The 13,548-nt window shown below is 38.5% G+C and overlaps 1 protein-coding gene across 1 annotated transcript in view; it reads right to left on the bottom strand.

The window, feature by feature from the left end:
* Positions 1-13,548, bottom strand: part of SAE1 (SUMO1 activating enzyme subunit 1) — a gene marked incomplete in the record, with an annotated part of 154,229 nt that overhangs the window by 76,925 nt on the left and 63,756 nt on the right. Inside the window, 1 exon segment of the mRNA XM_053721822.1 lies at positions 12,457-12,556. Within this exon segment, the coding sequence (XP_053577797.1) occupies positions 12,457-12,556 (100 nt within the window).

Raw genomic sequence — 13,548 nt, 5'->3', positions numbered from 1 at the left:
CTGCACTTAGTCTGAACTTCAAATAAGAAGTAGATTTTTTTCTGACAAATTTCAAAAGTTATGTCAGTTTCCACTCCCCCTGTATCATGTGACAGCCATCATTCAATCACAAATGCATACACATATATTCAGGGAATTCTTGTACTGTAACATTGCTTTCCTTTTAATAGGTTTCCAATGAGTTGTTATACCGGCTGCAGAGAATAATATGTATGTGATATGGCTCCTAGGTTTATTTTTGTATATGAAATAGCTGGTTCTGTAAAATGAAATCACAAAACAATTAAATGGGCTGAGTTTACAGGTAGAGCAGACCTCAATTTATCTTTTTTTTTTTTTAAACACAGAATCTTCCTTATTTTATGTTCATATTCGAATTGTGACCAATACTTAAATCCTAATGATCAAAACCTCGTGGGCAGTGTATTTGTTTCTCCTTCACAGTCAGAACCCTATATAGCTAGATAAACAACTCTCACGCTAAAATTTGTCTTTCTAAATTTATTAAAGGGACCTCACCATTCTAAAGAGACCTCTTAGATCATCTCACCAGAGTCTAGAGCTTTAGATCATTGGGGCCTTAGAGAGAACAATGGAAAAAGAACATTTTTTAGTACCCCACTGTCCAACACCCCCATAAGAGAATGATTTATTTATAAACATTCTTGTTTACATCGTTTTTCTATAACCTTTACTTAAAGGGCGAGAAACCCAACAAATATTTCTCTCATTATTTAGATAGAGAATACAATTTTAAAACAGTTTCCGATTTACTTATGTTCTCAAAATTGCTTTGATGTATAGTTATTCTTTGTTGAAGAGCTATCTAGATAGGTCTGGAGCACCGCATGACAGGAAATAGTGCTGCCATCTAGTGCTCTTGCTAATGTATAACAGTTGTAAAACTGCTGCAGACTCGTGCACACTCCTAAACTTACACCCAGCTTTTCAACAAAGGATAACAAGAAAATTAAGAAAATGCGATAATTGGAAGAAAAAAAAAGGAAAGTTGATTAAAATCATTTGCTTTATCTGAATCATGAAAGAAATTTTTTATGTCCCTTTAAGTATTCCCATTTTCAGTATAGGTGGAGATACAAGAAACAAAGCTATTTCAAATGACAAAATAAGATAAAGGAACAATATCTAAACAATTAAATACACTCCAGCAGGTAAAATTGAATATTGGGAACACATTAAAGGGACAATTGAGATTGCAATATAAAATGTTTAATTATATAGTAAAAAACTGCAATATACTTTATTTTGTCCTCTTGTAATTTAATTCTAAAAATAGTGGGCTTTCCAATTCCTGTTAAAAGTGAAAGTGCAGACTCCAGGTTAAACTACTATATTCTACCCAGTGTGCACTAAATCTGAAAACTGCACCCTGCCCCAGGTGTTGCTGCATCCAAAATACAGACCCTGCAACATGCTACATTGTGATTGTTTGATCAGTAGAGGAATTCATGTATGTCCCTAACTGGCTGTGGGCAAAGGAGTTAAGATAAACTTATTTAAGACACTTTCTTAAAGAGTATATCCCTGAACTACAACACAAAACAACTTTTGGTAATAAAAGTATAGTTTTAAAAACATAAGTTATGCTTACCTGATAAATTATTTTCTTTCCTGGCAGGGAGTCTCCTCTGGTATCGCAGTGCTTTTGCAAAGAGCCCTTTGGTTAAAGTCCTGGGGGCCGATTTATTATAGTGCAAGCGGACATCGATAAATGCTTCTAGTGAAATGCTTGTGCAGTGACGCCCCCTGCAGATTCTCGGCCAATTGGCCGCTAGCAGGGAGTGCTCAGAGGTGGCGGCCTCAGAGGTGGCGGACGAGTTAAGAAGCAGCGGTCTTAAGACCGCTGCTTCTTAAAGTGAATGTAAATTTTGATGATAAAGTTGCCGGTTTTTAAAAGTTTGATTAAAAACAGGGGAACTTTAATTCATCAAAATTTACATTTCACTCGTGTTGTGAAAATACTTAACTTTTATTCTTGACAGCCACTGTATCGCTTCCTCCGCCTGTTGCAAAACCTCTTCCTGGGTCTAAAATGAGGAATCCGGCTTCCTCCAATCACGGCGTTGAATCAGACACTGATTCCCCCATGGGGGAAGCCGTGATTGGAGGATGACCGATCTGTCATTTCTGACATAGGAAGAGGCTTGCGACGACAGGGGGAAGCTGGAACGGCTGTCAAGATTAAAAGGTAAGTATTTTCACAACACAAGTGAAATGTAAATTTTGATGAATTAAAGTGCCCCTGTTTTTAATCGAATTTTTAAAAACCGGGCACTTTATCATCAAAATTTACATTCACTTTAACTCCTGTTTCCGGCGAGCCTAAAGGCTTGTGCAGAAACAGCTGCATAAGGCAGCATACGGGGCTTGTTAAATCAGCCCCCTGGTCTGCAGACATGGTATCTAAATCTAGACTTCTTTTCTTAGCTTTCAAGGGAAAGACATTATTCGGTCCAGGCCTGGATTCTATAAGATCTGCCTTGATGGAGGTCTGGCCCTCTGACCCTTGTCTGAACGAAAGGGATGAAAATTAAAGGATTGGCAACCCTTGGATCTAGCCTTCTTATCTTGAGGGAGGAAAAAGCCCTTCACTCCGGTCACTGTGGAAGTAATGGAATCCAGGCCTGGACTGAAAAACGTCTTTCCCTTGAAAGCTAAGAAAGAAGTCTAGATTTAGATACCATGTCTGCAGACCGGGACTTTAAAGGGACATTAAACCCCAAAATTTTCTCTTTCATGATTCAGATAGAAAATATAATTTTAAACAACATTCCTATTTACTTCTATTATCTAATTTGCTTCATTCTTTAGATATCTTTTGTTAAAGAAATAGCAATACACATGGGTGAGCCAATCACATGAGGCATCTATGTGCAGCCACCAATCAGAAGCTATTGAGCCTATCTAGATATGCTTTCTAGGAAAGACTATCAAGAGAAGGAAGCAAATTAGATAATAGAAGTAAATTAGAAAGTTGTTTAAAATGGTATTCTCCATCTGAATCATGAAAGAAAAAATTTGGGTTTAATGTCCCTTTAACCAAAGGGCTCTTAGTGAAAGCACTGCGAAACCAGGGGAATTATCAACAGTAATGATTGAATTTGTGGACTCTCCCTGCCTTTGAAAAGAAAGTTTAATTATCTATGCATACCATTTAAAATACAATGTAATCACAGAAAGCAATGTTTTATTATGCTGAACCTGTAAAATATCTTCACTTTTTACATAGGATTTCTTCTTGCATAGAATTGCTACCAGATGAGATAATTGTAAATAAAAGTAATGCTAAAATTAACAATTCCCCATAACTAATAGAGAGATAGATCAGTGTTCTTCATAGAAAAGACCCAGCAGATACAAACTGTACCATTATTTTATGTAAAACCTGCAACAATAAAATTGAAAAAATGCATTTTTAAACTTAATGACAGTCAACTAAAAAAAAATAAATTATTGTTTAACCCCTTACTGACCAGACCATTTTTCAGGGCTATTTTTTATTTTATTTTTTAAAATATTTTATTCTCTCCAAAAAATAGATAACAACTGTACTACCAAAGCGTACTACATTTTCATATTCCCATATAAATACAATTGTAGAGATAAAGTATAACAAATATAGTGACTACAGATAGAAACAATATGCAATTAAAGATCCCAGCTCACTCTCATTCACCTAAGAGGGGCGATTGGATCCGTCTGTACGATTCAGAAATGAAGGGGATGGGGGAGAAAGGGGAATGGGGGAGGGGTCTTAAGGGGGGGGGGGATTGAGGAACTGAAATAAGATGGGGGACAAGGCCTAAGGTGAGCTTTTCAGGCCGGGCAGAACTGATGTGGGACAACGGGCACTTCCTATAGGCAGGGGGGGGGGGGGTTAACTTAGGTCTCAAAGCCATTAGTGCAACACCACTCCATTTTCATGTTTGTTCATATGGTGTTTGCCTTTCCCGGATGTCTATTTTTTAATGGATTCAAATAAATTTATTTTAATTTAATACAGCGGATCCTCCGTTTTATTTTATCACAAAGCTGATGGAGCCATAAGGTGTCAAATCTACTCTTCCATTCGGTCCACACTAATTCAGACCTTCCCATAGTGTAGTATATGTTTTTTTTTCCATAGAGTAAATGTATGCCATTGTTAGGACAATATCTGACCACGCAGGGGGATTCGCTCTTTTTCCATGATCTGGCTATATTAAGTTTGACAGCTGAAAAAAGGTATATACAGAGTGTGCCGTAATGTCTGGGCAGTTTACAAGTGCCTAAATGAAATAAGGCTGTCTCTGGGGTTCTAGGGAGGGAAATATCCATATTCGCAAGTGTGGTGAAGCATCTACTCCAGAGTGGCTCAAGTTTGGGACAGCTCCACCTATGCGTTAGCAGTCTCCCCAACAGGTCGGGGAGGCCTTAGAAAAGATTGCGGCAAGCTGCGCTGGAACATAGTACCAGTGCATGAATAATTTAATATAGGTTTCGTAAATAGTGACACAGTGTAGTGCTTTTTTCGTAAGTAGGAGCGTACGGTGCCATTCCTTGGTGGGTGCTGTAAAGTCTAACTTCTGTTCCCATTTATGAATGTGTAGGGCTTTGTCTACCGGTGTCGCACCTTCCATTATAGTGTAATGTAGGGATAAAGGTTTACCTAATCAAAGCCCCTGCTGCCATCTGGCTTCCCATATGGTTAGTTGACGGGAAAATAAAGGCTTGAAACGCCAACTGGACAGAAAGCCAACAACCCTGGTATATTCGAATTTCATGTATGATGGAGTAGGTGAGGAACTCTCGATTTGGTTAAAGGGACAGTATACTGTAAAATAGTTTTTCCCTTAATGTGTTTACAATTGCTTTTTTTACCAACTGCAGAGTAAAAAATTTATGAAAATTAGTTTTTTAAGGTTTATTTCTGTATATTAAAGCTCTGATTTTGTGTTTTGAAGCCACAGCCTAATAAAATAGGTCAAGCTTGTAGGTATAATCAGATCTCATTACTGTATCACATTGTGCACATATACCTGCTTCTTTATCTTATATCTGTCCTTAAAACAATCACCAATACTTTGAGAGAACAATGGAAAATCAACATTTTATTACCTTATCTCTTCTATAACCCACTGGGAGTGTAATTTCTTCTGCTGGCTGTGTTTACAAAGCTTATCTATAGCTGGGACCTGCGGCCACAAACTTTCAGAATAGGTGGGGATACCACATGCTAAATTAACCATTTCAAATGCCAATATAAGGGTAAAGGAGCTACTTGTAAACAATTTAATACACTCCAGCAGGTAAAGTGGATCATTGGGAACAAATTAAAGGGGAGAAATTTTTTGAGTAAACTGTCGCTTTAAGTGTAACAAATGCATCTTGCGACCCTCAAAATACCCAGTCTGGCCCAGGATGCCGGGTGTGAGTCCGGCAGGCCAGAGAGGAGGCCAGCCATGGTAGTAATTGGAGACAGACGAGGGGCTACCTGAGTATAGTGTCGCAGTTGTTCCCATGCAGCTAAGCATTCACAAATTATCAGGTTTACTACTGCGAGATTTCTCCTGCAGTGTGGAGGCGTCCATATCAGGTCCCTCAGGTTTAATTCATATGGCAAGGAAGCCTGTTTTATCGTCCTCCATCTACTATAGGAGTCTTTTACCCCCCACTGGGAGATATGCGTGAGCATGGCTGCCTCAACATATCTGGAAATGGATGGGGAGGCCACTCCCCCATGCATTCTGGGGTACTGCAAGAGTTTAAAGGGCAACTCGGGGGGGGGGGGGGGGGGAGGTTGCCCTGCCAAATGTACTTAATGCATGCGCTCTGGAACTGGATAAGAAGGGATCTAGGTACTCTAATGGGTAAAAATCTCAACACATACGTTAGTTTGGGGAGGTAGCTCATCTTTAGGGCGGCTATACGTCCCAACCATGAGATGCATTTGTAGTTCCACTTCTAGTTCAGAGCACAAAATTCGGCCAAAAGAGGTTTGTAGTTATCGTCTATTATTTGGGAGAGTGAATTGGACAATTTGACTCCTAAGTGCCAGGGCTATTTTTACATTTTTGCGGTGTTTAGCTGTAATTTTCCTCTTACTCTTTTACTGTACTCACACATTTTTCTCGCCATCATATTGACTTCCTAAAGATACCATTATTTTAATCATATCTTATAATTTACTATAATTTTTTTTATAAAATATGATGAAAAAAATTGGAAAAAAAACTTTTTCTAACTTTGACCCCCAAAATCTGTTACACATCTGCAACCACCAAAAACACCCATGCTAAATAGTTTCTAAATTTTGTCCTGAGTTTAGAAATACCCAATGTTTACATCTTCTTTGCTTTTTTTGCAAGTTATAGGGCCATAAATACAAGTAGCACTTTGCTATTTACAAATATTTTTTTTCTCTCAAAATTAGCGATAGTTACATTGGAACACTGATATCTGTCAGGATTCCTTGAATAACCCATCACATATACACACACACACACACATTTTTTTAGTAGACAACCCAAAGTATTGATCGAGGCCCATTTTGGTATATGTTATGCCATTTCACCGCCAAATGAGATCAAATAAAAAAAATGTGTTCACTTTTTTACTAACTTTTTCACAAACTTTAGGTTTCTCACTGAAATGATTTACAAACAGCTTCTGCAATTATGGCACAAATGGTTGTAAATGCTTCTCTGGGATCCGCTTTGTTTAGATATAGCAGACATATATGGCTTTGGCGTTGCTTTGTGGTAATTAGAAGGCCGCTAAATGCCGCTGTGCACCACACTTGTATTATGCCCAGCAGTGAAGGGGTTAATTAGGGAGCTTGTAGAGTTCATTTTAGCTTTAGTGTAGAGATCAGCCTCCCACCTGTCAGATCCCACCCTCTGATCCCTCCCTGACCCCCCTCAAACAGGTCTCATCCCTCTCCCACGGTCACCACCATCTTAAGTGCTGGCAGAAAGACTGCCAGTACTAAAATAAAAGGCTTTTTTTTAATTATTATTATTATTATTATAATTTTTTGATTCTGCAGTGTTGGATCCCCATTTAGCCCCCAACCTCCTTGATCCCCCCATACAGCTCTCTAACCCTCCCCCCTCTATTTGCCGCCATCTTGGGTACTGGCAGCTGTCTGACAGAACCCAGTTTTTTTTAATTATTTTTTTTAATATTAAATAAATATTTTTTCTGTAGTATAGCTGCCCCCCTCAATACCCTACCCCCTTCCAGATCCTTTGCCCATCATTTATTCCCCCCTCCCTCCCATACATTTTGCCATGCATAGTGAATGTTGCGCACACGCACGCGCCCCCCGGTGTGCACATTGCTAAGACAGGAACCGGATCTTAGGCAACGATGGGCCGCCCACCCACCTCCCTGCTATGGCTCCTACCCAACAACGATCGGCACCATCGCTGCCAGTGTAGAGAGGGCCACAGAGTGGCTCTCTCTGCATCAGTGTGTAAAAAAAAAAAATGGTATTGCAGAATGCCTCAATATCGAGGCATCATTGCAATACCATGGAAGTGATTGGATCAGGATCGCTTCCACCGCTTAAAACCACTGAGGACCTACAGGGTACGTCCTTGGTCATTAAGTGACAGTTTTTGGTCGTTAAGGGGTTAAAAAGATAGATAATCCCTTTATTACCCATTCCCCAGTTTTGCACAACCAACACTGTTATATTAATACACTGTTTACCTCTGTGATTACCTTGTATCTAAGCCTCTGCAGACTGCCCTGATCACATGACTTATCTATTGACTTGCATTTAAGCCAATTAGTGCTGTGTTGTTAGAACCCACAGGCGTGAGCACAATGTTATCTATATGGCTCATATGAACTAGCTGCCCCTGATGTGAAATGCTAATAAAAAAAAGCATGTGATCAAGGGACTCTCTTTAGCGACTTAGAAACGGACCGAAATTTAGAGGTTTAAATGTTATAAAGTATATTAATATAACCATGCTGGTTGTGCAAAGCTGGGGAATGGGTAGTAAAGGCATTATCTATCTTTTTAAACAATAATTTTTGTGTTGACTGTCCCTTTAAAAAAAATTTAATAAACAAAGGTGTTAACAAGTGTGCGTTTTCCCCCCTAAACTCTATAATAAAAAGAAGGGGTTATCCTCATATAATTAAAGGCCTTTTGGAATAATTATATAACTTATCTGCACATAAGGACTCCCATGAGCCTCTATGCAAATAAGGGGGGCCTTTATTCCCACTAAGTGATCACTATTACCACAGTGAACACCTGCTACTAACACTTATATAGGAGATTTATTTTTAAGAGGGGCTTTAAAACAAGGTAGGGTGACCATATTGCCGCTTTAAAAAGGGACACATTAAAGGGACAGTCTAGTCCAAAATAAACTTTCATGATTCAGATAGAGAATGTAATTTGAAACCATTTTCCAATTTACTTTTAGCACCAATTTTGCTTTGTTCTCTTGGTATTCTTAGTTAAAAGTTAAATATAGGAGGTTTAAATGCTAATTTCTAAGCCCTTGAAGGCCGCCTCTTAGCTCAGGGCATTTTGATAGTTCACCACTAGAGGGTGTTAGTTCATGTGTTTCATATAGATAACTGTGCACATGAAGTTCCAGGGAGCCAGCACCGATTGGCTAAATTGCATATCTGTCAAAAGAACTGAAATAAGGGGGCAGACTGCAGAGGCTTAGATACAAGGTAATCATAGAGATAAAAAGTGCATTTATATAACTGTGTTGGTTATGCAAAACTAGGGAATGGGTAATAAAGGGATTATCTATCTTTTAAAACGGGAATATGGTCACCCTAAAACAAGGGGTCCTGGGGTCTCTAGGACATTTTAATGGTCTTTTATATGGGTATATGTTTAGTTTATTAAGAATAGTGTTTATTCTTTTAAATAAGGTGCTTAAACTTTAACCCAAAGATACACACAATTCGAAAGAGCATTGATTTTTTTTGTAGGTGTTAAAGGGACACTGAACCTAAATTTTTTCTTTCACGATTCAGATAGAGCATGAAATTTTAAGCAACTTTCTAATTTGCTCCTATTATCACATTTTCTTTATTCGCTTGGTATCTATTTGAAATGCAAAAATGTAAGTTTAGATGCCGGCCCATTTTTGTTGAACAACCTGAGTTGTCCTTGCAGATTTGTGGATAAATTCATCCATCAATAAGTGCTGTCCAGAGTCTGAACCAAGAAAAAAGCTTAGATGCCTTCTTTTTCAAATAAAGATAGCATGAGAATGAAGAAAAATTGATAATAGGAGTAAATTCGAAAGTTGCTTAAAATTGCATGCTCTATCTTCACGAAAGAAAAAAATTGGGTTCTGTGTCCCTTTAAGGGTGCTGAGACTGAGGTTTAAATGCCAACCCCTCCATCCAGCTTCCCTTAAAGCCCTCCAGGCAGGCACGTTCAGTTTTTATGGGCTTGGCAACACCACGCGCAAGTAATAAGTGCTGAGGTGGCCGCAATGAGCTCTGGACTTGATACATCACAAGAGAAAGAAAATTTATCAGGTAAGCATAAATTCTGTTTTCTCTTGTAAGATGCATTGAGTCCACGGATTCATCCTTTACTTGTGGGATACCAATACCAAAGCTTTAGGACACGGATGAAGGGAGGGACAAGACAGGTACCTTAAACGGAAGGCACCATTGCTTGTAGAACCTTTCTCCCAAAAATAGCCTCCGAAGAAGCAAAAGTATCGAATTTGTAAAATTTGGAAAAAAGTATGCAGCGAAGACCAAGTCGCTGCCTTACAAATCTGTTCAGCAGAAGCCTCATTTTTAAAAGCCCATGTGGAAGCCACTGCTCTAGTAGAATGAGCCGTAATTCTTTCAGGAGGCTGCTGTCCAGCAGTCTCATAGGCCAGACGGATGATGCTTTTCAGCCAAAAGGAAAGAGAGGTAGCCGTAGCCTTTTGACCTCTCCGTTTACCGGAATAAACAACAAACAATGAAGATGTTTGACGGAAATCTTTGGTTGCTTGCAAGTAGAATTTTAAAGCACGAACCACATCAAGATTGTGCAACAGACCTTCCTTCTTTGAAGAAGGATTAGGACACAGTGAGGGAACAACAATTTCCTGATTGATATTCCGATTAGAAACAACCTTAGGAAGGAATCCAGGTTTGGTACGTAAAACCACCTTATCTGCATGGAAAACAAGATAAGGTGAGTCACACTGTAAAGCAGATAACTCAGAAACTCTTCGAGCCGAAGAGATAGCTACTAAAAACAGAACTTTCCAAGATAGAAGCTTAATATCTATGGAATGCATAGGTTCAAACGGAACCCCTTGAAGAACTTTAAGAACTAAGTTTAAGCTCCATGGTGGAGCAACAGGTTTGAATATAGGCTTGATTCTGACTAAAGCCTGACTAAACGCTTGAACGTCTGGAACATCTGCCAGACGCTTGTGTAAAAGAATAGACAATGCAGAAATCTGTCCTTTTAAGGAACTAGCTGATAACCCCTTCTCCAAGCCTTCTTGGAGAAAGGACAATATTCTAGGAATCCTAATCTTACTCTTCCTAGCAGTTAAGCAGGCAAAGAGAATGACTGGGGGGGGGCGGAGCTAAGGGAGGAGCTATATAGACAGCTCTGCTGTGGGTGCTCTCTTTGCCACTTCCCGTTAGGAAGGAGAATATCCCACAAGTAAAGGATGAATCCGTGGACTCGATACATCTTACAAGAGAAAAAAACTCTGCAATACACTTTCCTTATTTATTTTGTCCCCTTTTCTTGTAATTCCATTCTGAAACTGTGAGCTTTTCAGTTGCTATTAGAAATGGAAGTGCAGAACATGGTTATATTCCACACAGCCATTGACTGCACACTCTAGTGACCTATTTATAACTGTCCCTAATTGGTCACAGCATAGAAAGAAATCTAAGTTACAACATGGCAGCTCCCACTGATTTATAGACATTAAAACCTTACACTTATTTTGTCAATATTTAAACTAATAAAACTTTACAAAAATACATCTACTTGTTATTCTCAGACTAATCTTTTCTTTGACTGCACCATTCTATCTAGCATTTATTTAGTTTCATGTTCCTTTAAAGGGTTAACAAATATTTGGAGAAAGCAAAGATAATTAGCTTTTGTGATGACCGATTCATCTAAAAAAACATTTTGGTCACATCTACTTGCCAAACCCCAGGGGTCTACTCTAGCCATAGCATATCTTTTTATAATTATTCTACATACACAACGAAACAAAATGATTCCCAGTCCTCAGGAAACATATGGCTGAATCCTCAGCAATTCCTGTGCTCTTAAAAAACAACAAAGACAAAAACTTTCATGGATCAGTTAGATTTTAAAGGGACAGTAATAAGAGATTCATGATTTAGACAGAGAATACAATTTAAAACAACTTTCCCAATTTAATTCTATTATTTAATTTTCTTCCTTCTCTTGTTATCCTTGGCTGAAAGGTTTATCTAGGCAAGCTCAGGAGCAGCAAATATATACAGTATATATACAGTATATACCGATTGTCATTGGCTCACCCATGCGTTCAGTTAGAAACCAGTAGTGCACTGCTAATGCTTCAACAAATGATACCAAGAGAATGAAACAAATTTGATAATAGAAATAAACTGGAATTGTATGTTCTACCTAAATCATGAAAGAAAAATTTGGGGTTTCATGTCCCATTAAGACTTTTCAATGTAATTTACTTTATTCTTTTGGTATCATTTGTTGACAAGTCTGTCTAGGTAGTTTCATCAGCAGTAATACACTACTGAGAGCTAGCTGGTGACTATTAGTTATTTGTAGAGCTCCAACAGATTCTGCAGCGCTGACTGGTGGCTATACATCCAGGCCTCTTGTCATTGCCTCACTGTTTGTATTTTCTCCCAGTAGCGCAGCAAGCATTAAAACACAGTTATGCGCAAGCGACAGTGCAGCAATAAAATGCTCTAATACATTAGAGAATGCTATTTTTGCCCCATTAGGTCACTATAATTTTCAAGCAAGATTTGTCATCTGCTTAGCAGTGCGTCACAAACCAGTATTTTAGGGTCATTATTTTTCCAGTTGTATTTTTCAGGTAGCGATAATGGTACAAGAAAAATTAAAGAGATTGTAAAGTTTAATGAATCGATGACTAAAACTGCTTCCTCCAATCATTGCGTGCCCCACAGGCTGGACGCCAAAAGGGGCACTAAACGATTGGAGGAAGCCAGATTTGTCATCTATATGCTAAATACAGCAGGAGATGTGGGCAGAGAATTGGCGTTCTGTTTACCATAACGCAATGGTAAGTATTTTAAAAAAGAAGCATCATTGTAAAGTTTAATGAATTAAAGTGCCTCTGTTTATAAGATTATTTTTAGATACCGAGCACAAATTCCTTAAACTTTACAATCACTTTAACAAGGTGAAATGTTCCCTAAACAGACATTTACTCCATATATGACAATTACCTTCTTCACCATAGTGGTTTCTGTTGAGTCGAGTTTTGCCTTTTTAGCTTCCGGACCATCCTCTACCTCCTGATTGGCTTTGGCAATCTTTGTCTTCTCTCTGAAACATGCAAAAATGAAAAAGGGACGATTTAAAAAAACTTCCAATTTTCTTCCAATATCAAATTATGCTCTGTATTTTTATATGTACACATTAAGGCACCACCTCCTACTGAGCATGTGCAAGAGTTCACATTGTATACATATGTGTGTCTGTGATTGGCTGATGGCTGTCACATGATAAAGTAGGCAGATCGATAAAAGAAAACTAAAATTTGTAAGAAAAAAAATTCTATTATTTTATTTTATAATAAATAAGCTTTTTGTTGAATATGGTTATGGATTTGTGGTGATAAGCTGCTGCTGTCTTGAGATGAAATAGCTGGCAAACTAAGAAATTTAGTATGCACCATGGGAAATATTTTGGTTGTGTGCACATGATACACTTTGGGCTAGATTACTAGTGGAACGCTAATTTATCTTGCGCCCGTAAACGGGCAAATTCATCAGTTTACAGGCACACAATAAATAACCGGCCATTACAAGTGGCTGGTTATTGCTCCAGTGAGCTTGTGGTAGCAATTAACGGCGGTCAGACCTCTGTTTAATGTTTAAAACGTCCCCCAATTGCTCCCAAAATAAAATGTGAGGTTCCCTTTGTTAAAATGAAAATAAATTAAGCATCTTGGAAGTTTTTAGGGGTTAAATTTCGCAGGTGTGGGGTGTTAAGAAAAAAACGGCACTGAAAAGTGCCTTTACATTGCGGTCTATGGGGACTGTGTATTCCCAGTAAACATATGTATATGGTTGTATAAACATATTAACACAAACATATATATATATAATCATATAAAATATATAAACTTTGCTGCGCGTCTTTCCCTCTTCGCTGTGCTAGGTTCTGTGTCGTGTCTGATGGCATGAGAACAAGGCTCCCATTGGAGCTTATGGAAGCACATTAATGAGCGCAAAGCTTCCGTGGAATGCGAACGCGAGGTCGTGTTCACTTTGCACCTAACTTGTAATACCAGCGCACATTTGTGTGCGCTATTA

Source organism: Bombina bombina, chromosome 7 (assembly GCF_027579735.1).
Source record: "Bombina bombina isolate aBomBom1 chromosome 7, aBomBom1.pri, whole genome shotgun sequence".
Classification (NCBI taxonomy): Eukaryota; Metazoa; Chordata; class Amphibia; order Anura; family Bombinatoridae; genus Bombina; species Bombina bombina.
This window is presented reverse-complemented; position numbering and strand designations above follow the sequence as displayed.